At 51.7% G+C, this 26,394-nt stretch overlaps 1 protein-coding gene and 1 long non-coding RNA gene across 4 annotated transcripts in view; one reads left to right on the forward strand and one right to left on the reverse strand.

Moving 5' to 3' along the window:
- Positions 1–26,394, forward strand: part of ALK (ALK receptor tyrosine kinase) — a 676,334-nt gene that overhangs the window by 626,860 nt on the left and 23,080 nt on the right. The window contains exons 13-23 of one of the 3 annotated variants that reach the window (XM_047852186.1): positions 2,798–2,948; positions 9,227–9,358; positions 10,103–10,247; positions 12,782–12,964; positions 14,135–14,233; positions 14,749–14,901; positions 15,959–16,063; positions 17,907–18,093; positions 18,794–18,884; positions 19,017–19,081; positions 20,813–20,942. In XM_047852186.1, coding sequence (XP_047708142.1) covers positions 2,798–2,948; positions 9,227–9,358; positions 10,103–10,247; positions 12,782–12,964; positions 14,135–14,233; positions 14,749–14,901; positions 15,959–16,063; positions 17,907–18,093; positions 18,794–18,884; positions 19,017–19,081; positions 20,813–20,942 — 1,441 coding nt within the window. Of the gene's footprint in view, positions 1–2,797; positions 2,949–9,226; positions 9,359–10,102; positions 10,248–11,306; positions 12,965–14,134; positions 14,234–14,748; positions 14,902–15,958; positions 16,064–17,906; positions 18,094–18,793; positions 18,885–19,016; positions 19,082–20,812; positions 20,943–26,394 lie in introns of those variants that run through there. The other 2 variants (XM_047852183.1, XM_047852185.1) reach the window with 2 other exon arrangements.
- LOC125161898 (uncharacterized) lies at positions 11,109–12,132 on the reverse strand. Its single transcript, XR_007150803.1, has 3 exons — positions 12,048–12,132; positions 11,632–11,776; positions 11,109–11,190 (listed from the first exon to the last, which is right to left on the reverse strand). It is a non-coding gene; the product is annotated as an uncharacterized LOC125161898 (long non-coding RNA).

The following is a 26,394-nucleotide window of genomic DNA, read 5'->3' on the forward strand; positions in this document are numbered from 1 at the left end:
CACAAGTGGGCAGGACGAGGTCTCTGTCTCCAGCAGCAGTTTTCCAAGCAAACCACACCTTCAGGTTGACAGGATTTTCTCCTGCAACCTGGCAAAGCCCCGAAACACGGAGTAGCTGGCAGGACTGAGGAGAGGGGCCTAACCACATGCTATCCCTACATTCTACACAGACAATCTCTGGAACCCCACTGCCACCCACCCCTGCCCCAGGCTTCCCTTCTCTGGGCTAAAGAATTTTCTGCTGCTTTCCTCTCACCAATAAGCTTTCCTTTCCCCTCAGCCTTTTAATTGTCCTTGCCACCGTCTTTATTTCTAATGAGTCAGGAGCAAGGATGGGCCAGTAGCTTCTCAGGCCACCCTCCCTGTGTATCCACAGAAGCCTTGCAGCAGCATGTCAGAGAGGAAATGGCCTCTTCGAGGGGAAATGTGGGGATTTGGACAAGGGTCTGCCACTGACCGGCTGTGTAGCCTCAGATGAGTTACTTAATCCCTCTGAACCTCGGTGTCCTCGTCTGTCAAATGAATTACTAACAGCTACTATTTATGGCTATGGGCTGGGGGTGGGGGGGCAGGGGGAGTCATGTGCATTCATGCCTGCCACCTTGTGGGATGTTCAGGAATTAACCCTACCTCCCTCTGCAGACCTACGTCCTCTTCCTTCTCCACCCCAGCCACCCTGCTACACCCACACATTCCATAGGTTTTCCTGCCTCTTCACTTCCATTCACTTCGCTTCCATCTGACTCCCACCCTCCACCTGTTTCTGCTTGTCTGAGAGTCCTACCCGTCCGTCATCTCGGCCACCCCCAGTGCCACCAGAGCATGCCACTACTACAATGCCTGTCATAGTCCTGTCTCCCTTTTCAGGCTCAGAACACCTGATTGCCCTGACTTTGTGCAGAGATTTGCCACTTTCTCAATGCTTTTACCCATTATCTCTTTTTGATGTTAACCTCCCCTCTATCCTGTGAGTTCAGAAAAGAAGATAGTTTTCTTCTTTTTTTTTTAATATGAAATTTATTGTCAGATTGGTTTTCATACAACACCCAGTGCTCATCCCAACAGGTGCCCTCCTCAATGCCCATCACCCACTTTCCCCTCCCTCTCACCCCCATCAATCCTCAGTTTATTCTCAGTTTTTAAGAGTCTCTTATGGTTTGCCTCCTTCCTTCTCTGTAACTTTTTTTTACCCCTTCCCCTCCCCCATGGTCTTCTGTTAAGTTTCTCAGGATCCACATAAGAGTGAAAACATATGAGAAAGACAGATATGGTTCTTTGACTACAGAAGAGGCTAGGACTCTAAGAGGATACACAGCTAGGAAATAGTCCACTCCGTTCATAGAACTCAAAGTCTTCTGGTCCCTCCACTTGGCCTCCCTGATAGAGCCGCCTTTATGGTGGGACTTCTTTTCTCATAACTAGGCCTGTCTCTCTAGTTTCTTTGTTAAGCCCCAGGAAGGCCTGGAGCCCATCTCCCATCTCCCCTTATGCACACAGCCCTAAGCCACATCAGTTTTCAGTGAACTACTCTCAGTGCCTGGCGACCCACAGTGGCATTCCACGGAGACCTCAGTCCTTCACCTGCTACATTAGCAATCAGCCAGCCCTCCAGGCTTCTCTCTGCAGAACGGGGCTTAGCTCTGCCTTAGGAGAGCCCCCAGGAGACCCTTCACACGCTTGGAACATGGAACATTTCCTAGAATTGCAGGTGGCAAAAGCCACTGTGTGTGCACACGTACAAAACTGCCTTGCATCTCTTCCTGAACGCTTTTCATAAAGGACCTCGGATCTGAATGCACAGGGACGTGAAAACCTCCCCCGTCCCTTTCCCTGGCAGATGATCTCTGGGGAGGCATTTGTAGCTAGTGTGTAGCTGTCTTCCAGACATGCTGCTTTCCTGGTAAGGGTCACCAACTGAGTTCTTTTTCTCCCATCCTTGTTTGACTTCATCTCAACAACCTAAGAGGCAGCGGAAATAATCCTGCCACACCTCTCCCCAACTCTGTTTTTATTTCTCATGATTGGTTGTTTGTTTTCTGCCCACACATTGCTCTAGAAAGAGTTGCTAGTAGGATGGGAATAAGCAGTCTGCTCTCAGAAACACTGCTCACCTCACTCATTCCATGTGGAACTTACTTGTGTCTAGACCCGGTGAGGAAACTTTAAAACTGTGTATGAAGTCGATTACTACTACCTTCACCATTAATAATAATAATAATATATAAGTTATAATCATATATATCATATAATATAATAATATGTAATAACTACTATTATAATAAATGCTTATTATGTATCAGCCACAATTCTATGGCTGCTTGTCTTAATTCCTTTACTCCTCACACACACATGGGCTAAAAGGTAGGTCCTCTTACTAGCCCTATTTTACAGATGTGGAACAGGACAGTTAAGTCAATTGTCTAAGGTCACATGAGTCCTTTGATCTTGGACAGGAGAGAAACCATAATGGGAAATCCCAGACATTCTGGAAATCATCCCCCCAACACCCCACATTAGAACAGACTCTACCTGTTTCCCTCTCTCCTCCCTTTCTTTCTCTTTTGTACCCGTTATTAGTTCTTTACCTTCCTACCTCTGTGAATGGGGCAATTCCCTATACCTCTCTAAACTTGACTGTCCTCTTCTGACCATAGGGAGAGGATCCCTCCTTGCTGACCTCATGGCCTGATGATGTGGGAGAGAACCATCAGGACCATGATGGGGTGCACTGAGCCCACTGGAACCTGCTGGGTTCGAAGGAAAGGAGTCAGTCTTCATGTGTTCTGCTCTGTTGCAGCATCTCGGGCTACGGAGCTGCTGGCGGGAAAGGCGGGAAGAACACCATGATGCGGTCCCACGGCGTGTCTGTGCTGGGCATCTTCAACCTGGAGAAGGGCGACACGCTGTATATCCTGGTCGGACAGCAGGGGGAAGACGCCTGTCCCAGCGTAAGTGCCCAGAGTGGGGACCTCTCCTTCACACTCAACAGGACCTGGGCAGTCCCTCACAGGGCATCTGGACTCTTTCCTTCTGGGGGCTCATATTCAAAGATGGCAGGACTCAGCCCTTGTTCTGCCTGCAAATGTCCCTCCATTTCCTGGCCCATTGGGGTACATAAGAAAGTAGGCGGTATGGCTGTTGGGGTTTCACCTCCCCACAGGAACTAAGGCTGAGGCATGGATTTCAAGAGGAACGCTTAAAACTAAAAAGCTGGATCCAACTTGAATGGGCAAATGGTTGTTCTCAGCAGACTACAAGTTGAAGCCCTTTTCCTAAACTTTCTAAAGCTGGATCCAACTTGAATGGGCAAATGGTTGTTCTCAGCAGACTACAAGTTGAAGCCCTTTTCCTAAACTTTCTTGCTAGGACACCAACGTCTTTAGCCCATTATTATAAAACTGGAAAATACCAGTTTAAATTTTTTTAAGTTTATTTATGTATTTTGAAAGAGAGAGAGAGAGAGAGAGAGAGAGAGCAAGCAGCGGAGGGGAAGAGAGAGGGAGAGAGAGAGAATCCCAAGCAAGCTCAGCACTGTCATCATGGAGCCCAACATGGGGCTCGAACTCATAAACCATGAGATCATGACCTGAGCCATAACCAAGAGTCGGATGCTTAACTGAGCCACCCAGGCGCCCCAGGAAAATACCAGTTTAAACATTTTCTGCTCAGCTCTAAATAACAGATTCATAGCCACATAATTGTACATAAATGCATAGGGAAATTTCCAAAAGATACAGATAACAGTGGTTGCTTCCTTTTTTAAAAATTTTTTAAATGTTTATTTATTATTGAGAGACAGAGAGATGCAGAGTATGAGCAGGGGAGGCATAGAGAAAGGGGGAGACATAGAATCTGAAGTAGACTCCAGGCTATGAGCTGTCAGCACAGAGCCCGACGCAGGGCTCGAACTCACAAACTGCGAGATCATGACCTAGAGCCGAAGTCAGTAGCTTAACCAACTGAACCACCCAGGCACCCCAGATAGTGGTTGCTTCTGAGGAGGAGACTAGAGTTGGGGTTGCTTTACTAGTGATGTCTGATATCACAAAAAGAATGTATTCATGTAATGTTTATTATCTGGGTGATTAAAACTAAAAAAGAAAAGTTAAAGCCTAGAATCAGAGCTAGAACACCATGCAGTCCACTCTCCCCAATTTACAGATGAGAAAATGGAGACCACAGAGGTGAAGGGACTTTTCCAAAGCCACTCGTAATACAGCACAGAGTAGAGGCTCTGGCTCTTGTTTGTGCTGTGCCCTGCGCTTGCCTGGGACTTGGTTTCTATGCCCTTTTCCTTTTCCCCACTTAGAGCCTGTCATCTAACAAGCCAGACTGCCATCCTCTGTAGTCCCAGAAACAGCCTGTCACTCTGGTTTCTGACCCCATTGCAGTATCCACCTGTCAAACAGGGAGCTCTCCAACAGCAGAACTTAAGAAAGACAGCAGTGTTCTAAAATTGCCAGAAGAAGGAGACCCTGAAGACTAACAAAGGAGCAACCATGCAGAGTCCAGCACGCCAGGTGTTTGCCTCTTGTCTGTGTTGGCGGAGACAGGAGCCTGGTGGTGCCGGCTTTCCTGGCGGGAACTCAGCACCATTAGGTACTGACCTTAGGTGCTCACCTGAAGCACGGCTTCTGCCCAGGGTGGGGCCAAGGCAGGGAGCAGAGTTCTAGTGCCCAGGACCCAGGGCCCCTTCTGTAAGAACTTATTCAAGAGTAGCCTTGGGGGACAGATGTGGGAACAGGGACTACACAGAAAGGAGTACAATTCCACAAAACAAACTCAAGACTCCTAAAAGCTGGGCCGCTGGCTGGGAGCGAGGAGTAAAGCACAACACCCATCCCCACCCCCACCTTTCAGGGTTAAAACAAAGCAATAGGAGGAGGCTTAGCAGGTGCAATCTTGTGCATGAGAAATGTCTGGACTCCAACTTTTATTTAGCAACTATAATCAGGACTTTCCAACCTGATACAATATATTAAGTCATTAAATTACAGGCTGCTGTAATTTCCACAGGAATGTATTGAGTGCTAATGTAATTCTTTCATCTAAGCAGAAAGATTGCATTGACTTCTGCAAGGGACTTTTACTTGATTGGATTGTAATCAGTTATGTCTTTTCACAGGACCAAGTCCTTTTTTTTTTAATTCAATTGTAATCTACTTGCTCCTCAGGGTTGCTGCACTTTATCATTGTATTAATCAACCTACTTGCTCTCAAACTTTGTGAAACCACAAGGAGAGCTCTGAAGAAGCCCATTTTCAGCCAGGGACAGAGAGCAGCCCCCTCTGCTGGTGGGGCCAGGCATCGTAGGAACAAGGGGTGGGGTTAGTCCTGGGGCTTCCCTTTGGCTCCACATCGCGGGAGTCACTGGCAGAGAGAGAAAGAAAGACCTTCATTCACAGCACTAACTCAATCTCCAGTCCTCTCCAGGCAAAAACATGGTGCCTAGAGAGGATCCTCTCAAGAATGGAGTGCACTCTAAGAATTAAACTGCAGGGTTTGGCAGCTTTCCTGGTGCGATAATACACCTGTGTGGAGTCGTTCTTCCTTTGTGCGTGGCTACACTTCCTTGTGCGTGGAGTTGTTCTTCCTTGTGCGTGGGCTCTGGCCGCTGGAAACCCCCTCAGCTCCTGCTTCTCCAGTTCCTCCCAAGCCTCATCTGGTGGCATGACCACCAGATCTGGTGGGATGGGTCTCTCAACATCAGCACTATTGACATTTTGGAGCAAATGGGTCTTTGTTGTGATGGGCACTGTAGGCTCTTGAGCAGTATCTCTGGCCTCTACCCACCTGATGCCAGTAGCATCCCCTCAGTGCTGACAATCAGAAATGTGTCCAGACATTTTCCAGGTGTCCCCAAGTCAGCAAAACCATGGGTCTAAATTTTAAATGTCACAACTACCATCACTCGCAAGGCAAATATTGTGAGGCATCAGCCCACACCCAGACAGTCCCCAGTTCATTCACATGTATTCAGCAAATATCTATCAAATACCTTCTCTGTGCCAGGCACTGCTCTAGCAACTTGATATATATCTGTGAACAAAGAAAGATCTTTGCCCTGAAGGAGCTAACATTTCCGTTGGGGGAGGAGGGATGAACAATGGCTAGTAAACATCAGTCAGTCAGAACACCCAGAAGTGAGAGTGTTTCAGTGAACAGAAGTAGGGTAAAAAGAGTCAGGTGTGTGGGACAGGTTGCAATTATACATAGGGTGGTCAAGGGAAGCCTATTGGACAAATGACAGCTGAGCAGAGTCCTGAAAAGGATGGAACCAGGAAAATATCTGGGGACACCAGCCAAGCAGAAGCCAGGTCCTTGAGGTGGGAGTGTGCCTGGTGTGCTCCCAAAATAACCAGGGTGAGTTGGGAGAGCAAGAGGGAGAGTAGGTGAGAGATGAAGTGATCAGGCCACCATAAGGACATTTTTAAGCCACAGGAGGGTTTTGAGCCTATGGGTGGGAATAAGGTGGGATAAGGAGCTGCTGTGATTTGCCTGTTGTAAGACTCACCCTGGCCATAGACTGAATAGTCCACTTGGGCCCAAGGGAAGAGTCAGCATGATAAATTCAGTGCTTACTACATTAGTCTGGGCAAGAGATGATGATGGCTTGGACAAAGATGTCAACAGTAGCTGAATTCTGGGCATATTTGGAATGCGAAATCAAAAGGGATTTCCTGCCCAACTAGATGAAGAACTGAGACAGAAAAAGGATCAAGGACGACTCCAGGAATTGCACCTGAGCCACAGGAAGGAGGGAGCTGCTGTCACCTGAGCCGGGAATGCTGTGGAAGGAGATTGGGGGCAGGGTTAGGAGAGGTCTGGTGGACAGCCAGGTGGAGACTTCCAGTAGCCAGTGGAGATGGGCCACTGGACTTGAGGAGTGAGGTCTAGAGTAGAGATAGAAATTTGGGAGAAGTCAGCATAAAATTGAGCCAGGATGAGATTGACTAAGGAGCAGTACTGATTAAGAGGAAGACCAAAGACTGAGCCCTGGGGACCCCCCAACATTAAGAGGTTAAAGAAAAGAAGAGCAGAGGAGGCTGAGGGGAACAAGCCATGGAGGTCAGAGGAGATTCCAGAGGGTGTGGTCTCCTGGAAGTCAGGTGAAAAAGTCTATCATGGCGATTTGAGCAAGTCTGCCAAATGCTGCTGCTGGGTCCAGCAAGAGGCAGGCTGAGAATCCACCCTTCTTCGCAGCCCATGCAATTTAAAGAAGATGCCCAGGGGCAACGGGGGTTGGGCGAGAGTCTCAGCTCTGGTTAGACGAAAGGCCATCCACTAGCCCAATGGTTCCCTCCTTCCCACTCCTGCAATCTCCAGCCCTCTGCAGATTCTGTTCACAGGAAGAAGGCATTCCCAAGGAATTGAGGCCTCACTGCTGCTGGGCAGAGAGGAGGAAGAAAGTAGGGTCTGAGGGCATGGACCTTCTTAGCACCACTGGTTCATACTGGGCAGCCCCTCAATTTACACTGGAGGAAGCAGGGCCAGAGAGGTGAGATGCTTCACCCAACGTGGCTCAGCACATCTCCAACAGAGCCAGTCAAGAAGCCGGATTGGACCCCGTATTTTGTGCTCTGCTCTGCCCAGCAGACAGCCCACCTTTGGGTCCGCTGCCCCCCGGGCTCAGCCCTCACAGCATGCCCTGACATTTCATGTCCACCCCAGGCGGCAGTTAGCAGCTCTCCCCCCACCATCCCCCACCTGGACAGCACTGCACACACACAGGAGAAATGTCAGCTCTCGACAACAGCAATTCAGAAGCTTCCACCCACACTAAATCCACTTTAAAAAATATCAAATTATTTCCATCATTAAATCCAAAATGCCATAAAACAAATTGCATCTTGGCTATTTATCTGGAAATTTCTCTAGTACTCATTGCCGGCACCCCTGAGTGCTTTAGCATAAGGAGTGGCTCAAGATGAATTGCCACGTCCACTGGCTGGTTACACAGCAGCATTCAATGGAAATGTGATGTTTTATTGGCCTTGTTTCTAATAAGTGAAAGGAAAGCCATTTTCCCCCGAAGTTGGGTGGATGTTTGGAGTGTTCTTCTTAGCTGCTGTGCCTGACGAACCGGCTGGCTGTTCCTGAAACACTACCCTCTTTATTCAGGAATTCCGGGATCCTGGGCCACAGGGATTTCCTGCACATCCCCAGGGACTCCCAGATGCCTGGGCCCACACCAGGACCACATGCAGGCCCAGAGTACATCTGTATAAAATAGCAACAGCCATTTATTCGGTCCCTAACTTGTGACATACTATCCCAGACACCTGTCTGTACCATCCTCATTAAAGATGCCTGCAGTGTCTGTATTCCCATCCCACACCTGGAGGTCGCAGAGGTGGAGCACCTCCTCCACGGTCCCCCAGGGGTGTCTGCTGATTCCTGGGGTCACACCCTATTCTCCAGGATGAACACAGAGAGCTCCATTCAGAGCCGTGCTAGAGGATTTCTGGAGGCAAGAAGTGGGACATTAGATGGGAGGAAAGAGATGTCCAAAATGGAGACATGATTCTCCTGCAGATGGACTGGGAGTAAAATCTGAGCCTGGCCTCACACTGTTGTGTTCTCTTCCCATGATACTTCAAAATGGCAACTTCTCAAAAATTCATTTCAAGGGCTCGCCGCTGCCTAGAGAATGAAGTCTGGTTGGATTCAAGGCTTCTGGCCATTGTCTGACTGTCCAGTTGTATTTCCTTACCCACTCACATTTACACTTCCTCTGCACTATCTCCCCACCGAGGGCCTTGGCCATTCCCCCTTCAGAGTCCAGAGGATCCTAAGGTGGACTTTTCTGAGCCAAAGAGACTCTTTGTGCGTTTCCTCAAATCCGCCCCCCCCCCACCTCCTTCTCTCTGGGCTCATGCTACTCTCTTCCCCTGGAATGCCCTTTCCCCATTCTGTTTTAAATCTCCCTATGTTTGGAGGCCCAACTAAACACCACCTCCTACAGGCAGGCCTCCTTGATCACGTCAGCAACAAAATCACTCTCCCTCCCCCAACTTCCCATGCATTTTCCAGCTAAGCTATCCTGTCATCCTTCTCTCTACTCCCTAGTGACAGTTACTTGTGTATAGATTTTGTTTTTTCTCTCTTCAACTCAACTGTAAGCTATTTGAGAGGTCTTCAGAGCCTGTCATTAAGCATAGAAGGTCTGTCTGCTGAGAAGTAGAGAACCTTGGACACAAACCTGAGGTGCTTTTTGTTCCCACAGACAAACCGGTTAATCCAGAAAGTCTGCATTGGAGAGAACAACGTGATAGAAGAAGAAATCCGCGTGAACAGGAGTGTGCATGAGTGGGCAGGAGGGGGCGGAGGAGGGGGCGGAGCCACCTACGTATTTAAGGTAAGGTCGGCTGTGCCAGCTTTCCATGGGTGGTGATGTCCTCGAATCGTGGACCCACCACAGTGGGTTCTCACGATGGGCCTGGGGATGAAACACCTCAGGTGTCCTCAGCCCCATTTAAAGATGAGCAAACCGAGGCCCAGAGGGACATAAGGGTCCCTGTCTGTCCAAGAACCAGCAGGTTCTTCTCTCGCTGATGTCACCAGGCAGGCCCTACCCCAGAGTTCCAGAGGGTCCCCTGGTGCCCTCCTCTGTCCTAAGGTGGGGTTTCTGACATGATGAAACCCAGGCCAAGGCTTCTTGCTCGGTCCTTCTGCCAGGACAGTGATGCCGAGGGCTTAATCTTGAAGTTGTGGAGGTCAAAGCCAGAAACCCTGGAGAGTGGGGAGGAAAGTGGGAGCAGAGAGACCCGCTTCTGAGCACCAGCACCCAGCCCTCTGAGGCTAGTGTGAGAAGCTTCAGGAAAAGCCCCATCCCCACCTCCTGGTGATGGTATATTTATATCTCCCGGCGCTTTGGCTTCTCTGATTGAACCCTGACTGACTCAGAAGCTGGGGGAGGGTGGGAAGGGGGGTGGGTGAGAGCTAATGGGTGGCGGTAGCATGAGGTCAGACCCGTCAGACCACCGAGATGTCACCCACGGCCCAGCAAGCGCTCAGACACTTTAAACACTGAAGTGGCTCAGAGATCCCCATAGTGGAAGCCCAGCTCTGTTTCTCAGTCTCTGAACATCTCCCCGGGCAGATGAAGGATGGCGTTCCAGTGCCCCTGATCATTGCAGCTGGCGGTGGCGGCAGGGCCTACGGGGCCAAGACAGACACATTCCACCCCGAGAGACTGGAAAATAACTCCTCAGTTCTGGGGCTGAATGGCAATTCCGGAGCCGCAGGTAAGGCACCACAAGCCCGCCCTTTCCCAGGACGCGCCCCCAGGACCGCAAGAGCTTGGGCTCGGCCGGTCGTCATTGCACCTGCATCTTGGTTGCTGGCACTCGAGAAGCTGGGAGCTCTGGATATTGGTACCAACATCCAGGGAGGAAGGGCATCCCACGGCTCAGGGACCTGGAGTCATCTTCACTGACCTGGGGTTTGGATTGCGGGCCACTGGGAAAAGGAGACAGGCAGCAGCATTAGGACGGAAGCCCAGCCTCCCTGAACTTCATCAGATCCAACTGGATGTGAGTGGATGGAAGGAGTATGGGCAGAGTCAGGGCACCCCCCCACCCTGGAGGCCCTCTGGTCGGTGCCTCCAGGCCCTGGGCTACCAGATCACACATCCCGCTGGAAAATCTCTTTCTGGAATCGCCATGGTTTGGCAATCCGTGCTCGTTAGTGAGAGCCAGCCACACAGAAATAGGAGACAGACGTTGACGCCGTGTCTGAAGAGAAAATGCAGTTCATTTTTGTATTTTCTTTTCTCCACAATCAGACCAAGGATCTCAGAAGGCATATAAGATTTGATATTAATGAAAACAAGTCCTCAAACTTTCCCTACAAGTGAGAGATGGCTAGAAGAGAAGGGAGAGTGGGAGTAGGGCTTGGGTGCTTGGTGAAGACCATCCAGCGATGTTCACAGCGGCAGTTAAGAACTCTCCAAGCACTTCCACATCTGTTGTACGTGTGCTTCTCAGCACCACCCGCAGGGCTTTCCCGTTGTACTATTATTCCCATTTTACAGAAGAATCAATGAGCTCATAGAGTTGGTAGATTTTTTTTTCTCCAAATAACCAAACTGTTTCATACTCAGTCCATTGTTTAAAACACTGCTGTGGTTCATTTGGGTTTTTTTCTCTTTATGCCGATTGTTTTCTTTTCCACACATTTGCTCAAAAGCTGTAAGATGGAGTGAGGGATTAGAAACCATCTCAGCCGGGAACCCTGCAGGGCGCAAGGGTACAGTGGCAGGTGCAGGGGAGGGAGGGAGGGTGGGCACAGGGGAGGGCGGGCAGACATGGTGCCAGGTCTCATGGCCCCCGCTTCAGGTCCCTAATGGAGCTGGAGGGCCTTCCCTCAGCCACAAGATGTCAATGGCCCTGAAAGGCCCATATTCTGCCCTTCAGCTGGAGGAAAGGAAGCCAGCACCCTATAGCTTTCAAAGCTGATTTGCCTGGGGGCCTCAATTCAGCTCTGATTGTCCATTCTAGATTGAGCTTGTTCCTGACCTTGGCCTCCTCTCCTAAAACGAAGCTCCCTCTCTCTAGCACAGTGGTGATCCCCCGCTGAAGCTCCCCCATGTAGACATCCCTCTGCTGCCCCCTCGGGGTCCAGACGAACCTCTGCCACTCATTCTTCCAGACCGCCCTTCCCGGCCAGTTAACCCTCATGGTTCTGCAGACTCAAGCACTGCTGTTTCTCCAGGTCCTTACTACCACCATCTGCTGGAACAGAAAGGACTTTGGGGTCTTTTGGAGTAGAGTGCCTGTTGAAATATCATACAAAACAACATAAGGGGAGAGAATGGGGGTCCCGGAATCTCAGGGGCCAGCAGAAGAGATTGATTGTAATCAGCCTGTGGCCTTAAGATAAAATTGCATTCAACCTCAGTTCTGTAAATACCATTTCCTTTGCAAGAGTTCAAAGTAGCCCCCAGGCCTTAGGAAGCCCAGCTCCAATGGTGGCTGTCTTCCCAAGGGTACTGCCCATCCCTTCCCCCAACTCCTCCCCCCCACAACCCCCCACAACCCCATCACCTTTCCTGAGCTTCAGAGCGTGAGGCCCTGTGCACACACGTGTTCACCTCATGCCCAACGATTCCTACACGTCGTGGTTTCTGAAGCATTTTGCACACTCGTCTTCTTTGGTCCAAACATCAACCCAATGAGGCAAGTCTTATTATCCCCAAGTCACAGGTGAGGAAACTGAGGCTCAGAATGGAGAAGTTCTTGCCCAGGAAACAATAAAGCCCATTGGTTTGTCTGGCCTAATCCAGGGTTCCTGCAAAAGAACTTCACTGCGGTGATCCCAGCAGGGCTCTAACAGTTGGCTGCCCAAGGACCGGTGGGTCCCGGTTCTTGTTGGATGGGAAGCACTAATGAAACAAAGTCCCAGCACTTCAGGGGTTGGGGGCATGGAAAAAAGGTAGAGGAGTGGGTTTAGTTGTCATGCTACCTGTCCCCCCCCATCCCTAACAAAGCACACTCTCCAACTTTTAATCCAAAGGCCTGATGGGAAGCAGGGGTGTGAGGCGTGGTCCCATCTGGATATGTATGTCTGTGGCCAAAGCAGGTCTCACTAGGGCAAAGGGCATGGCTCCTGTTCCCCACCCCCCCACCCCTGTGGATTCTGAAGCCCCCAGACCCCACAGGCCCTGGAGCGGGAGCAGGCATCCTCAGAGCATACTGCATCCTGCTTCCTCTGCCAGATCCAGCGGCTGACCTCACCTGGCCAGCATCCTCACTTGGGGTTTTCTCCGTGTCTCTTGCAGGTGGTGGAGGTGGCTGGAATGATAACACTTCCTTGCTCTGGTCTGGAAAATCTTTGCTGGAGGGTGCCACCGGAGGACATTCCTGCCCCCAGGCCATGAAGAAGTGGGGGTGGGAGACAAGAGGGGGTTTCGGAGGGGGTGGAGGGGGGTGCTCCTCAGGTGGAGGAGGCGGAGGATATATAGGTAAAGATGATTCGTGTTCAAGGTGTCACTCCCTCCCCTCTTAGTCCTAGGTACTCCCTGTCCTCTCCCTTGCCCTCACCTGCCCCTCCCTTGGCCCACCTCACCTGTGGACTGTGATGTCACTGTGCACGCCTACCTCTCAGCCCCACAGGACCAGCCAGAGGCAGGGTGTTGCCTTCCGAGCCAGCATCCTGCCTCGAGGCTTCAGTAGCAACAGCTTCAAGATCTTATGTGTTCTTGAGGCCCCCCCTCCCCCAAAGCCAATGCTAAAGGGGCTTTGATTTCCCCGGGCTGTTCTCTGAGCCACCCCCAGGTCATGCTGGCACGAGAACCTTGGAGGCCAGACTCCCCAGCCCCGTGCCTCCCTTTGGATGGCCTGGCCTGAGTCTTCCCTTCCCTGCCCCAGCCCACCAGCTTCCAGAACCCCTCTCCATGCTGATGGGCAGCACCAGCCCAAACCCTTCAGCCAGCAGCCGGCCACTGGCCTCAGCTCTCCTCCGAGCTTCAGAGCAGAGCAGAATAGCCTTCTGAAGCCGAGAGGCTGGGAGATAGCAGCTCCACCCTCCCCACAGATTAGGACACAATGCATGCATATGCTGTGATGTTCTGTCTGTTTTGCTTCACGCTGTGTGTAAGATGCTCGTGTTAACCAGATGCTCTTCTTTCCCAAACTCTGGGTGGGTGGGAGGAGCCTGAGGGGGGCGCCCAAAGATGACCCGGCCCAGCTGAAAGGAGGGACAGGAGCCTAACGGCACAGGGGCCCATCCCCTCATGTCCACCCCTTACACGATGGGACTGGAGAGCAACCCCTCAGTGCCACTGCCCTGGCCAGTCCTGGAAGAGGTGCCAAGGGTCTAATCCAGCCTGGGGACACTAGACCTCTTCTGACTCCTGTTCACATGAACTGCATCCTAGCAGCCCCGTGCAGGGGTGGGGACTCCCTGGTGGGACCTGGCCTGGACCTGGAGGGAAAGTGGTCCTCACATGCAGCATCTACCTGAGCCAAACCCCAAGCACAGCCCCTGTGCCCCGGGCCTCCCTTCCCTCCCCACCGCCCCACCCCTAAGCCCCTCACCACCCCGAGGCCCATGCATGCCCCGCTGATGTGCAGATGTGTTGAGACTTGGGCCCGAGCCTCTCTGCGTTAAACTCTTCTCTGGTTTGGCACAGGCGGCAACGCGGCCTCAAACAATGACCCCGAGATGGACGGGGAGGACGGGGTTTCCTTCATCAGTCCACTGGGCATCCTGTACACCCCAGCTTTAAAAGGTATCCCCTCTGCCAGGAGGCAGAACCGACCTCCTCAGGCCAGTTCTTCCACCAGATAAAACCTCAGGGCTACTGGCATGAGGCCAACGTACAAAGGCATGATTGTGGGTCCCTTATAGGCAAGTCTTCCTAACACTCATCTCAGCAAGTTTTTCTGGAAGTCAGGATGTGTGGCCCGATATGCACTTGGAGGTGGAAGACTGGCTTCCAGACAGGTGGGCCCTAGAAAATGCAGCAGTGATAGTCCCCTTACCTGTGCCAGCCAACCTGAGGGTCAGGCACTTGGACCTTCCCATCTGCCTACAAAAACGCAGCCATGTGTCCTCTGAGCTCCATCAGATGCATCAGGGACTTCGCTACACACAGTGGTGTTTCATTGGCATCAGTGGGACATAGGGACAGGGACCAGAGAACCAGCACTGACCAGCTGGAGATAAAACACCGAGGCCGGGAACGGGGTGCAGTGTGGTCTTTGCTGCCTCCACCTGAGGCTGATCCTCCCTTCTTGTCACCAGTGATGGAGGGCCATGGGGAAGTGAATATTAAGCATTACCTAAACTGCAGCCACTGTGAGGTAGATGAGTGCCACATGGACCCCGAGAGCCACAAGGTCATCTGCTTCTGTGACCATGGGACAGTGCTGGCTGAGGATGGCGTCTCCTGCATTGGTAAGAGGGAGTTGAAGGAGGTGACAGAGAAGGGGCCCAGACTGTGAGCCCATGGCGGCTACCGCTGGTTTCCATGATTCTGGAACACCTCAGATGTAGTCTTGTTTGCTTTCTGACCCCCATCTGCCTGCCCCAACACGGGTGCTCTAAGGACTGGGCAAAGGGACCTGTGTGTGAAAGGCAGGTCGTGGCTGATGAAGGAGCCCCAACACATCTAGTGACACCCCTATCCCAGGGTGTGGGCCCTCACGTACTCACCAAGGGGCCATCCTGTCTCCACTGGAACACCCCCAGTGCCTGGGCCATCGACACCCCCAGGGCATGCTGTCCCCTCCAGAGTTCCAAAGTCAGACTCTGTTCCTTTCAATTTCCACCCTGAGGTTTACTACTTGCAAAGCCTTTCAGGTGCTGCAGGCGTTTGAAGACAGGGCTCTGTCCTCCTCCTGCAAACCTCCAGGTGAAACAACCCATTTGTTTCCCTCAGTTCACACAGAACAGTTTTGTCTCCTCCCCATCCTGTGTCCCGTGTCTGCAGGCGTTCCGATACCAATGTCCTTTTGAGATGTAGTACCCAGGACCAGGCAGGATGTCCCAGAGTGGTCTGTGCCAGTGTGCACCCGGACCCCGCTTCTCACTCGGGGCCCAGTGCTTGTGGAACTACAGGCAGTGATTGAGCCTCCAAGTGTTACTGACGGTCACCCTCAGTTCCTGGGTCATACCGAGTCTGTGGTCCCCTAAGTCCTCTGAATCTCCCCTACAGCCACTATTGGCTCGCCTTCCCACCCTCATCCTGTCCTTGTGCAGTTGATGCTTAGGATCGATGTCCAGAATTTGATATTTATCCCTGTCACATGTTCCCTCCAACCAAAAGCTACTGTTGAAAGTTGTAAACCAGATTGACCCCACTTCCTGCACCCGCTCTCTGCAAACAAAGGCCCCCAAGGTGGAGGAGGAGCGGGTGGCACTTGTCCTGGCTGGGGAGGGCATTTCTCTCTTGGAGCTAGCTCGTAGGACAATCAGCATTGTCACTGGTGCCCCATGGGATCCTGTCTTGCAGTGTCCCCCACACCTGAGCCCCACCTGCCGCTCTCGTTGGTCCTGTCTGTCGTGACCTCAGCCCTTGTGGCGGCCCTGGTCTTGGCTTTCTCCGGCATCATGATTGGTGAGTGTGCCAGAGTCCCGGGGCTTCCAAGGGGGTAGGAGGTGGCAGGAAGGCAGATCTGGCAGAACGGAACAGCATTTCAGGCTTTGCCATGGATGCCAAGGTATCACTCTGGGTGGGTGGTGATTAGAGCAGCCCAGGCCAGGCCAAAAACCGAAGCCCCCTCTCCCAGCTCCCTGGCTCCCTAGAGGAACTGCTGATGCCACACCTCGACCCCCTGTAAGTCCTCCTGGCTGCTCTAGGAGAGGTGGGGAGGCACTCTGCAGAGGGGACACAGTAGCCAAAGCTCACCCCCAACCCCAGAGTTCATTTTCAGCTGTCATCAGACATGGGCTTCAGTGGACACGTGGCTTGGCTCACTCCCCAGGGACCACCTCCAGCTGCCCCACCATTCCCCACCTCAAGCAGACAATGCAAAGTTGCTTTCTAAGTGGTTCTGTTATGCCTGTGAGCCAAGGTGAGCTGATAGGCAGGTCTCGGAGGGCTCAGCGCGGTCCAGCCAGGTTCTTACTCTGGCAATGCCCAGGGCAGGTGGGTAGGTACACAAAGGAAGGCAGGGGGGAAGATCTGCACAGGCAACACTTTTAGACCCTTCACAGTGGGCGGTGGGGGTTGGGGGTGGTCAGGGAGATGGCAACGTGTGTTATTCCCAAATGATGCCATCCTTCAAAGGGACAGGATAAGGAGAGCTAACACTTGTACACGTCCTACGTGCCAGGCGATTTACACATTTTAGTTCACCCAATCCTCACTTAAGCCTACGATCACGGTTGGTGCATTTCATAGAGGAGGGGACTGAGCACACAGCAGCTGACCCACTTGCCCTGGCCCGTAACTGATGGGGCCAAGCTTTAGAAACAGAATCCACCCTGGGCATCTCAGTTTTGTTCCGCCTCCAGTGAACTTTGCCCTACAGGATGTTCTCACATATAGCAACAGCAGGGGTAATGATCACGTGCACTGGTAGAGCTCTTTAAAATTTTTCAAAACCATTTTCTGTTGGTGAATTCACTTCATTATGACCTCCCGAGGGGGTGGGGGGTGGGGAGCGTAGGGGACAGGCAGGAGTTACTGTCCCTGCTGACAGAGAAAGGGGCTGAGGTCCAGAGAGGTCACATGACCTCACACTGTTGCTCAGCTTGTAAGTGATAAAGGTGGAATTAGAATGCAGGTCCTTAGGCACCAGCGAGAGACCTCCTCACTCTGTGGCAGTTCTCCCCGTGGCTGGGCAGTTTCCAACTACGGGAAGCATAAGTGATCAAGAGACCCAGATGCACTCTCAACTCCACTGCCATGTTTGTCCCACCCAACGACAGGGCTTAGCAGAGATTCTAAGGCAGGCCCATTTCTGGGAGACACAGGACCCCTCTGATGGCTGACTTTGGCTCCAGAGCTTAGACTGTGTAGCTGTCCAGGTCTTTACTCACCCTTCCCTCAAGCTCCCACACTTGGGGTCAGTGCCTGATGGCTCTCTCAGCCTTCCCTCCCCTCTTCCTCTCAGCCGTTTCCCCTAATGAAATCCTTGCATGTTTAATCCCACCTTGGGTCTGCTTCTCAGAGGACCTCCAACGAATGGGTTTCTGCCCCTGCGTGACACATTAAAACCTTTCCCCTTTATATGATCTCAAACTTTACACTAACTTTAAGTGACCTGTCAGTTAAGGGATGCTTTCATATCCATAATCATTGTGTTAGTGTTACTAAGTGCGATGGAAATGTTTAGGTCCCAGAGGAGGAGATGGAGATCCAGGAAGGCTTCCTGGAGGAGGTGGCCTGAGCTAGGCTTCAAGGGCCAGGCTGCCTGGTCCAGGCCACGTTGCAGCTAACCTTCGTCTGTCTGTAGTGTACCGCCGGAAGCACCAGGAGCTTCGAGCCATGCAGATGGAGCTTCAGAGCCCTGAGTACAAGCTAAGCAAGCTTTGCACCTCGACCATCATGACTGACTACAACCCCAACTACTGCTTTGCCGGCAAGACCTCTTCCATCAGTGACCTGAAGGAGGTGCCTCGGAAGAACATCACCCTCATCCGGTGAGTGCCCCACCACTGTCCTCCGGGGTGGTGGGGTGAGGGAGTTCTAGGGGGCTGGATGTCATCCCTGCACCACGGATCTTTCTAGGCACAAGAGGCCAGCAAAGCAACCGCTCGGGGCATTTCCAGCCCTCCCAGAGGGAGAAGGGTTAATGTTTAGGGCCATTTGAGGAGGTATTTAATTGCTTCACATCCTATACATTCATGGCATTTGTACAATGAGAAGAAGACAAGATAGGAGGGAATCAGGGCGTTCCTCGGAATCACCAAAGCGCTCCTTCGAGCCTTCTGGGTCCCTCCCACCTCTAGGGGAGCACCGTGCCCCTCGTCTGAGCTTCCAGAGCACTCCATGCCTTCCTCCATCATTCACTGCGCTCGCTTTATGAAAGTGTCTGCCCGTGACCTGTCCCTCCCCAGGGATCAGGAGCCTCTCCTGGCAGGGCATGTCTTAGTCACTTTTATGACACTGGCAAATATCAAAAACTCAGTCTTCATTGAGTGAATGGACATTCAACCAGTGTTATGAATCCTGTTGGAACCTTTCTTGCCACTTTTCAGATAAAGCAGTAGGAGGCCTGGGATGGTACGGCAAAGCCAGGTCGAGGGTGTTACTCTTAAGCGTGTATGTGACCCCTGCCCCTTGTGTGCCTCTTTCTCATGACCCACCCCCCTGCCTCATCTTGCCTTTTCCTTTGCACAGGGGTCTGGGCCATGGTGCGTTTGGGGAGGTGTATGAAGGTCAGGTGTCTGGAGTGCCCAGTGACCCAAGCCCCCTGCAAGTAGCTGTAAAGGTAAGAGGCAGGCTCCATCACGGGCCTGACCTTGACCAGCAGTCTCTGTGGGCCTCAGCTCTCGCCTGACAGCCTCTCACCCCTGCTGCTCACAGCCTTCTCCCCCTTTCCACCCTCCCCTTCTGTGTCCAGACGCTGCCTGAGGTGTGTTCTGAACAGGATGAACTGGATTTCCTCATGGAAGCCTTGATTATCAGGTAAAGCCACAGAGAGACGCCCCCATCCCTGTTAGACGTTCCTGTCTAACTGTCTCCAAGGGAAACAGCACTGTCCTCCAGCATCCCCTTCCTCTCCACCAGGGGACTCCCTAAAATTCTTGGCACATCTTACCAGAGCGAATAGCCCCAGGTGGTTGTCTGAGGAAAAAAAAACCTCTGTGGCCTAATAATTCAATAGATATCCCTCTGCCTTCACCTAGCACCCCTGTGTCATCTGTTGGGTTTTTCCCCCTTTTTCTTAATAGAGCATGCTAGTTTTTGACAGTGGAAGATACATTTTCCCTGCAAGTAAGCCTTCCACAAGGCCCTTCACCAATCCCAGCTCTTAGATCTCATGTAAAGGAAGTGCGTCCCTAACATGAGGGAGGCCACCACACCCTGTTGCACACCGGGCTTGCACCCTTCAACATGTGGCTCTGGGGCCCCTCGCTGGGAATCTAAGTGCCCAGAGCTCCAGAGGGCATGCGTTCTGACAGAAGATGGCCTTAACAAGGATGCAGGTGTTTGACCTTGAGATCTGGCCGCGCTCATGGCCTCCTGTTACACTGGAGAGCCTCAAACATCCTGACACATTGGGGTGACCTGGGCCCCCCCCCCGGGCGAAAGTGGTAGGGGAACAAGGCCAGGGCAGTACGCGATGTGCCCGTGGTGTGCCTGGAGCCACAGGAGGACGCCACGAGCAGGCTCAGCACCTTGCTTAAAAACTAGCATACTTTGTGATTACACATGTAATCCATGATTATTGAATATAGCTTGGAGAGTATAAGATTATATGGAAGGGGACCCAAATCATTCCATCTCACTGTTGCTGAAAACCCATCACTGCTATATTTCAGTGTACAGCCGGGTGTGTGCTTCAGCTCTGCATGCAGTTCCCACGTGGGGTTCACCAGCCCCACGGCCCCATGTGTCCTAATAGGACCACATTAACAAGAAAACCCAGGGGCACCTGGGTGGTTCAGTCGGTTAAGCTTCTGATTTCGGCTCAGGTCATGATCTCACGGTTCGTGGATCTGAGCCCCACGTCGGTCTCTGTGCTGACAGCTCAGAGCCTGAAGCCAACTTCAGATTCTGTGTTTCCCTTTCTCTGTGTCCCTCCCCTGCTTGCACTCTCTCTCTCTCTCTTTCTCTCAAAAATAAATAAAACATTTAAAAAATTTTTTTCATACATAAATTTAAAAAAGAAAGAAAGAAAACCCAAATCTTGGGACCTCTTGGCCAGACTTAGCACCTCCCCATGAGCACCCAAGGGGGATGCACGTGGCCTTCCTCCTCACTCTCCTTCACATGCGGTCACGTGGCAGGGCTCGCTCAGTCCCTGGAGGAAGCAGCTTCTTCAGCTTCTCTGCCTAGGGCTTTCTCGAAGAACTCACACGTGAATCCTAGCAAGCAGCCCATGCACCAATGTCCAAGACACTGGCTGCTCCCTTGTTCCCCCACCCACCCTACTTCCTTCCTGAGCACCTCTCCAGCCTCCAACCCAACACTCCCATGCGGACTGAACTCCCACCCCGCCCGCTCCCTGGTTCTTCCACCTGCTCAAGGGTGACACTCTCCCCAGCCTCGGCTCATGCTACCCACATTTACAGAATGCACTCACATAATGCAGCTGCTGAAAACATGACTTTGTATCCTGCTTTTCCCACTTAAGATTTTCCCAGACTCAGCTCCGTTAAATTTGGTTACCCCCCACCCTCCTCTGCTCTGCAGCAAATTCAACCACCAGAACATCGTGCGCTGTATTGGGGTGAGTCTGCAAGCCCTGCCCCGATTTATCCTGCTGGAGCTCATGGCGGGAGGAGACCTCAAGTCCTTCCTCCGGGAGACCCGTCCTCGCCCGGTGAGTGAGAACTGGTCCTTTAGTGGTTGTACCAGGGAATGGAGCAGAGGGTGGAAACAGCAGGAGTGGACAGCCTGAGAAGCAACATACTCAGTGGGACCAAGGGAGTTGGCCTCTGGGCTTGGATCTGGGGGAATGGCCAGGAGAGATTGGACAAAAGGTGGACGATAGCTGAGGCCACCCCTGGGGAGCTTGCGCAAGGCTTGTGCAATGGGTCCTCTAGCCTGAATCCATTTTGTGACCTGTTGACTCTGGAAAACCAAACCAGGGACAAGCACAGAGGGGGACTTTCATGCCAGCCATGTCGTTAACTCAACTGATTTGGGGCAGATCATTCTCCATCTACTCATTCTGAATCCCACTATCCTCATCGCTTAAGTGGGGACATCCTGACCTTGTAGTTTTACTGTCAAAATAAAATACTTATAAAGTATATTGTGAAATATTTATGAAGGTTATGCATGTGTGTCATGATTAAGTGGCTGGAGCTTGTAGGTGAAGAAACCTAGATGGACCCCAGGAATGCCACATCCTAGCCCCGCTTGGCCATTAGACAGTGATGTGGCTTCGGACTGTGAACCCCCTAACCTCAGTATCTGCAGGGTGAAATCCAAGGGCTGGACTAGAACATCTCGGAGGTGCGTTCTAAATTAGAAGGTGTAGCACACTGGGCACACTCAGAGTCCAGCTGCCCACTCCTGTCCCTGCCAGGGCCTTCAGGAGGCCCTGAGCACCAGGAGGAACTGGAGCAGACCAGACCCCTGAGTTAGGACCCAGCTTCCTCAAGTTGCCACTGGACCATGAAGACCACAGGGAAGACTTGTATCCTCCCCACCCCCAGGAAAGCAGAAAAAGACGACAGCCACCTTGCTACGAAAAGCCCAGAACTGAACACTGTGTTCTCAGGTACTCAAACTGGAGGCGGAAACCTTGCAAGTTCACACCTGCTCTAACCCCCACCGACAGTCAGGCTGCATCTAGAAAACCTTTGCCCTGGCAGCCTCCCCATAACCGTTCCTGTAAGCCTCTGGGTGACCTGTCTCGGCATCTAAGAAGAATCGGGTCTAACTCCCTGAAAAGATGAGTGTGTGCACCTGAGCAGACCTAGTGGGAGAAAGGGGGGGGGGGGAGACCAACCCCCATCTCATAATAATCCTCATCAGCACTGTCTTCATCCTCCTCATAGTTGCCACGTTTCTAAAAAAAAAAAAAAAAAACCCTATGAAGTAGATAGTGTAGATCTCAGCTTAATTTTACAGATGAGAAAGCTGGGTCACAGAAGCTATGTGACTTGCTGAGGCCACACAGGAAGTGGAAGAGTTGAGACTAGAACTCAGGACTTGTGACTGGCTCCCCATTCAGTGCTCTCTCCAGCCTATTATGCCGTTTATCTTAGTGCTCCTCTTTGGGAAGCCATGGAGCCAAGATGAGCTAAGGTCGTTGACCCCCAGCTATGCAGACGTCTGTGCCAGGGTCTGGATACCAGCCTCAAAGGCTTTCCACCACCACTCAGGAAGGCAGAGCCTTCAAGTCCTGTGCTCTGAGATTCTCAGCAGTGCTTTTGGCAGAGGTCAAACAGGGCCATAAAACATCACGCTCTGGAAAGAGGCTTAGTTCTGATTTTCCTACTGGACATTCCTGAGGCTTGAGGAGAAGGAGGTATTGTGCATGCAAAGGACAGATGTCCTTGTAAAGGGGATCTGGGACCCCATCACTTGGCAAGCCCAAGGACGTCAGGGATGGGGAGCTTCTGTGTCTCTCGCAGGCAAAGGCATCTGTCTCTCTTTTGATGGTAATGATGATTTGAATATCGTCCCAAAGAGCAAAGGTGTAGTTCATGGGCACCTCCCAACGCTTCCTACCCCCAAGGAAGCTCAGAGCAAGGAACCTGGTGCCAAGTTGTGACCTCTAACTGCAGGCACTGCCAAGGGGATGCCCAAAGCCAGAAGAGGGTCGACTCTAGTTGGGAGAGCTGCTTCTGAGGGTCAGGGTCCCACTCACCAAATCCACTCTTTTAACCCTTGACCCCACTCTTCCTTCATGTCGCTCTTCTTGGCAGCCATGCCCCCAAGCCTTTGAAGCACCCCAATCATCCTGGTCCTCACCTTCATACACACCCACCCATCCCAGGCGAGCTGGTCCCTCCTGAGATGCCTGCCCAGGAGAGGTGATTTAAATGTTGGGCTAGAGCCCTCCAGGGTGAGCCCATGCGCATGTGTTCCTGGCAGCAGCTTCCTAGGGGTTGGGGAGATTTGCTGGGCATTGTTACGGATTCTCAGAGCCACAAAATCCAACTGAGCAGAGTAAGGATCAGGTTGACTGTGAGAAAGGAACATGCGTTGTAGTGGACAGAGGGGGCCAAATATCAGTAAGCTCTGTACATGACAAAGAAGGGAAGGATTGGCTAATGGACATCACAGCTGGAGAAATACACACCCCGAAAGATGGTGGGTTGAGTTGCCACACTTGCTGAATTCAAAGGCCTGAGTTACACCTGATTCATTTGTTTGAACCCCCGAGACTCTCGGGGCTTACCCGATGACCTGCCATTTGAGGCGCTTGGCCGGGCATCCAGAATCAGACAAGGTCTTGGTCCTGTCTTCCTGCCATCCCTGGGGTTCAGCAGTTCCATAGACTCTTAGGGTTGAAGCACCTCAGAGATGGCCCGAGGGACTCTGGCTTCAGATGGACATGAAGTGATGGAACAGATGTACAGACACAGTAGGACAGAATGGATACCCTGGAAACAACCATGTCTGTCATGGAAACAGAATGCATGGGTATAGATGAAAACCTCATTTGGTCCCAGGACTCCACCTTCTCAAGAAGGAAAGACCCTGTTTAATGTCAAAATAATTTTACAGGACCAATCTTTATTCAACAAATATTTATTGAGAGTTTAATATATGCCAGATATGGGCTAATAGCTGTCCTTTGGTATCCATTGATTTAATCAATAACAAGAGAAGCCATTAAGGATTCAGTAATCTCTCAATTAAAGGTGGCAGTCCAGTAACCACAATAGTGTCTGTGCCTGTCCGGAACATGGTGATGCCTCTGGTAATGGCTCTAGAGAATATGCTCAGTACACGGGAGGAGGCTCCCGGAGGTCACAGAACACAGGTGAGAACCTCTGCTTTGGGCTAATGTCCAGGTGTAAATCTTTGGCTCTAGTGTTGCCATACCGCTGCTGGCTCCAAAATGCTTGAAGGGGCAAGCAGGTGCCAGTGAAGAGTTGGCCACATCAGTGAATCTGTGAAAACAACAACAACAAAAACAAAAACCTGATTCCAACTCCTTCTTTGTCCAGGATAGATACAAATGCCATTGGACATCCCAGCTACGCTCTGCATTGCTAGTTTCATTATCAGTTTTGACACAACATCTACACCTCCCCCCAATTCCCCCCGACACACACACACACACACACACACACACACACACAGGTTGCCAACTATCTGCTTCTGTGCAGACTGATTAGTGGAGCAGTTAATTTGCTCTGAGCAGCCAAGACAGGGAGTTCAGATAAACCTGGCCCATGGGTTAAAGCCTGGGAAGATTTAGTCCCTGCAGCCTGCCAGGCATTTAAGACATCAATGGTCCTGGCATCCTGAGTGATGGGGGCTAAGACACAAAGAGACTTGGGGGAAGCTATGACCGGTCCTCTTTTATAGGAACAGAACATTTTCCTGAAGAGAAAGAAGATATTTCTAATACTGCAGCAAAATGGATTAATAGTTCCCTTGGAAATATATTACTTTTTTCCCCCAGAAAATGGGGACTGTCTCTCTCACAGTGCCCAGTAGTTCTGATCCTAACAAGGCCCCTAAGAGAAGCCAAACACAAGGACCATTTCCCGAGACCCCCAGTCCCCTCCATGTAGTAACCCCACCATAATTGCAGATGCCTTTATGAGGGATTCACTCTGTGCCTCTTGCTGTGGGTTCTTATTACCATCTAGTGAAGGTGATAGTGTCGTGCCTCTTTCTCAGACAGGAACACTGGCTTTGAGACAGACAAAGTAGTTAGTCCCAGGTCACACGGCCAGTAGGGCACAAGCAGGGGTGAAGCCCAGTTCAGCTCAACTGAAATAAGTTGCTCACTGCATTTGTGTGCTGTATTCTGATTCAGTTGAGTACTCTGCACTGTGTCCATGCACACTCCATCCCTTCCCTGACACATGGCTCCCAGAATCCTGCCTCCCCCAACCCAGATCCTCAAAGCCCAGCTCAGGGCAGTTTTGGCTCCTTCCTATTGGCTGTGTGACCTGGAGTAAGTCACTTAGCCTCTCTGAGCTCTCAGCCTTCTCCTCTTTAATACGGAGATACCCTCTCTTGCCTACCACCACACAGGATGTTGCGTCAAAGGGCGTCAAGTGCGTGGACTTGCTGTATTGCACGTAAGGCATTGCCTGATGTGCCATGGGCAGAGGGTATTCCCCTCCCTGCTGTCTCCCCCAGAATTGAAGCATGCCCTAGAGAAGCACGACCCCTCCCTGCCTCCCCTAGACCCATACTATTGCTCCAAGGAGTCCTGCGGAGGCCCTGATCTGTGGCAAAGAAAATCCCAGCCAGCATCTGGGTAAATCGTAGACTGCTATGATCGGCCAACCTACCCCCTGATATTCATCAAGCCACTGTGGTGTCCCGAGCATCGTGCTGCGTACCGTGGAAGTAGACGCTGAAATCCCTGTCTTGGGGCCCTCAAAGTTTACTTGGGGACATGGTCAAATAAACAGAACAGCAAAGTGAATGTGACACTGCATGACAACATGCTACTGCAGACTTCGTGGATTTAGGAATTAAAAGAGACACCATGATGGGAATTCGACCTTCAGAAAAGACTTCTGGGTGCTCAGCAAGGCTGTCTGGGAAGCGGAGACGAGCTCACCCCCGGGGGTGGGATGACGTCTCTTTGTGCACAAAAAACTCCATACCGAAGAGCTTGAGATCGCCCTTCAACTGCCCAGCATTTCCTGCAAGCTTGTCCTTTTCAATCCACTTTAGGTCCAGATCTTCTTGGAGAAGATTAATTTTTTTTAATACTTTTAAACATTTCAATAGAGCATTTTAAAAACATTAGCTCCCTTGATTTCCTCACAGGTTTGTTTATAAGCTGGGGGGACTCGAAGGTGGGTGAAGATTGAGGTGGAAGAGTTTGCAGACTACATGAACAGGGGAACCCGCCCCATCCTGGGCTGCTGCAGCTGAGGGCGCTCAGCCCTGGTGGCGCACTGCACTGACCTGGGTGGAGGGGGTGCTGTGAAGGCTGCAAACGCTACACCCATCCAGGGAGGCTGATTCATTGGTCTGGGGTGAGGCCCCGGCATCTGTGTTTGTTTAAAGCCGCCAGGTGATTTCTGATGTGCGGCCAGGCTGAGACCCAGCTGGGCAGCGTGCCCGTCTTTGCTCCTTGCCAGCACCTGAAGCCCGTATTTCAGATCTTCTCTCCC

Source organism: Prionailurus viverrinus, chromosome A3, assembly GCF_022837055.1.
Source record: "Prionailurus viverrinus isolate Anna chromosome A3, UM_Priviv_1.0, whole genome shotgun sequence".
Lineage (NCBI taxonomy): Eukaryota > Metazoa > Chordata > Mammalia > Carnivora > Felidae > Prionailurus > Prionailurus viverrinus.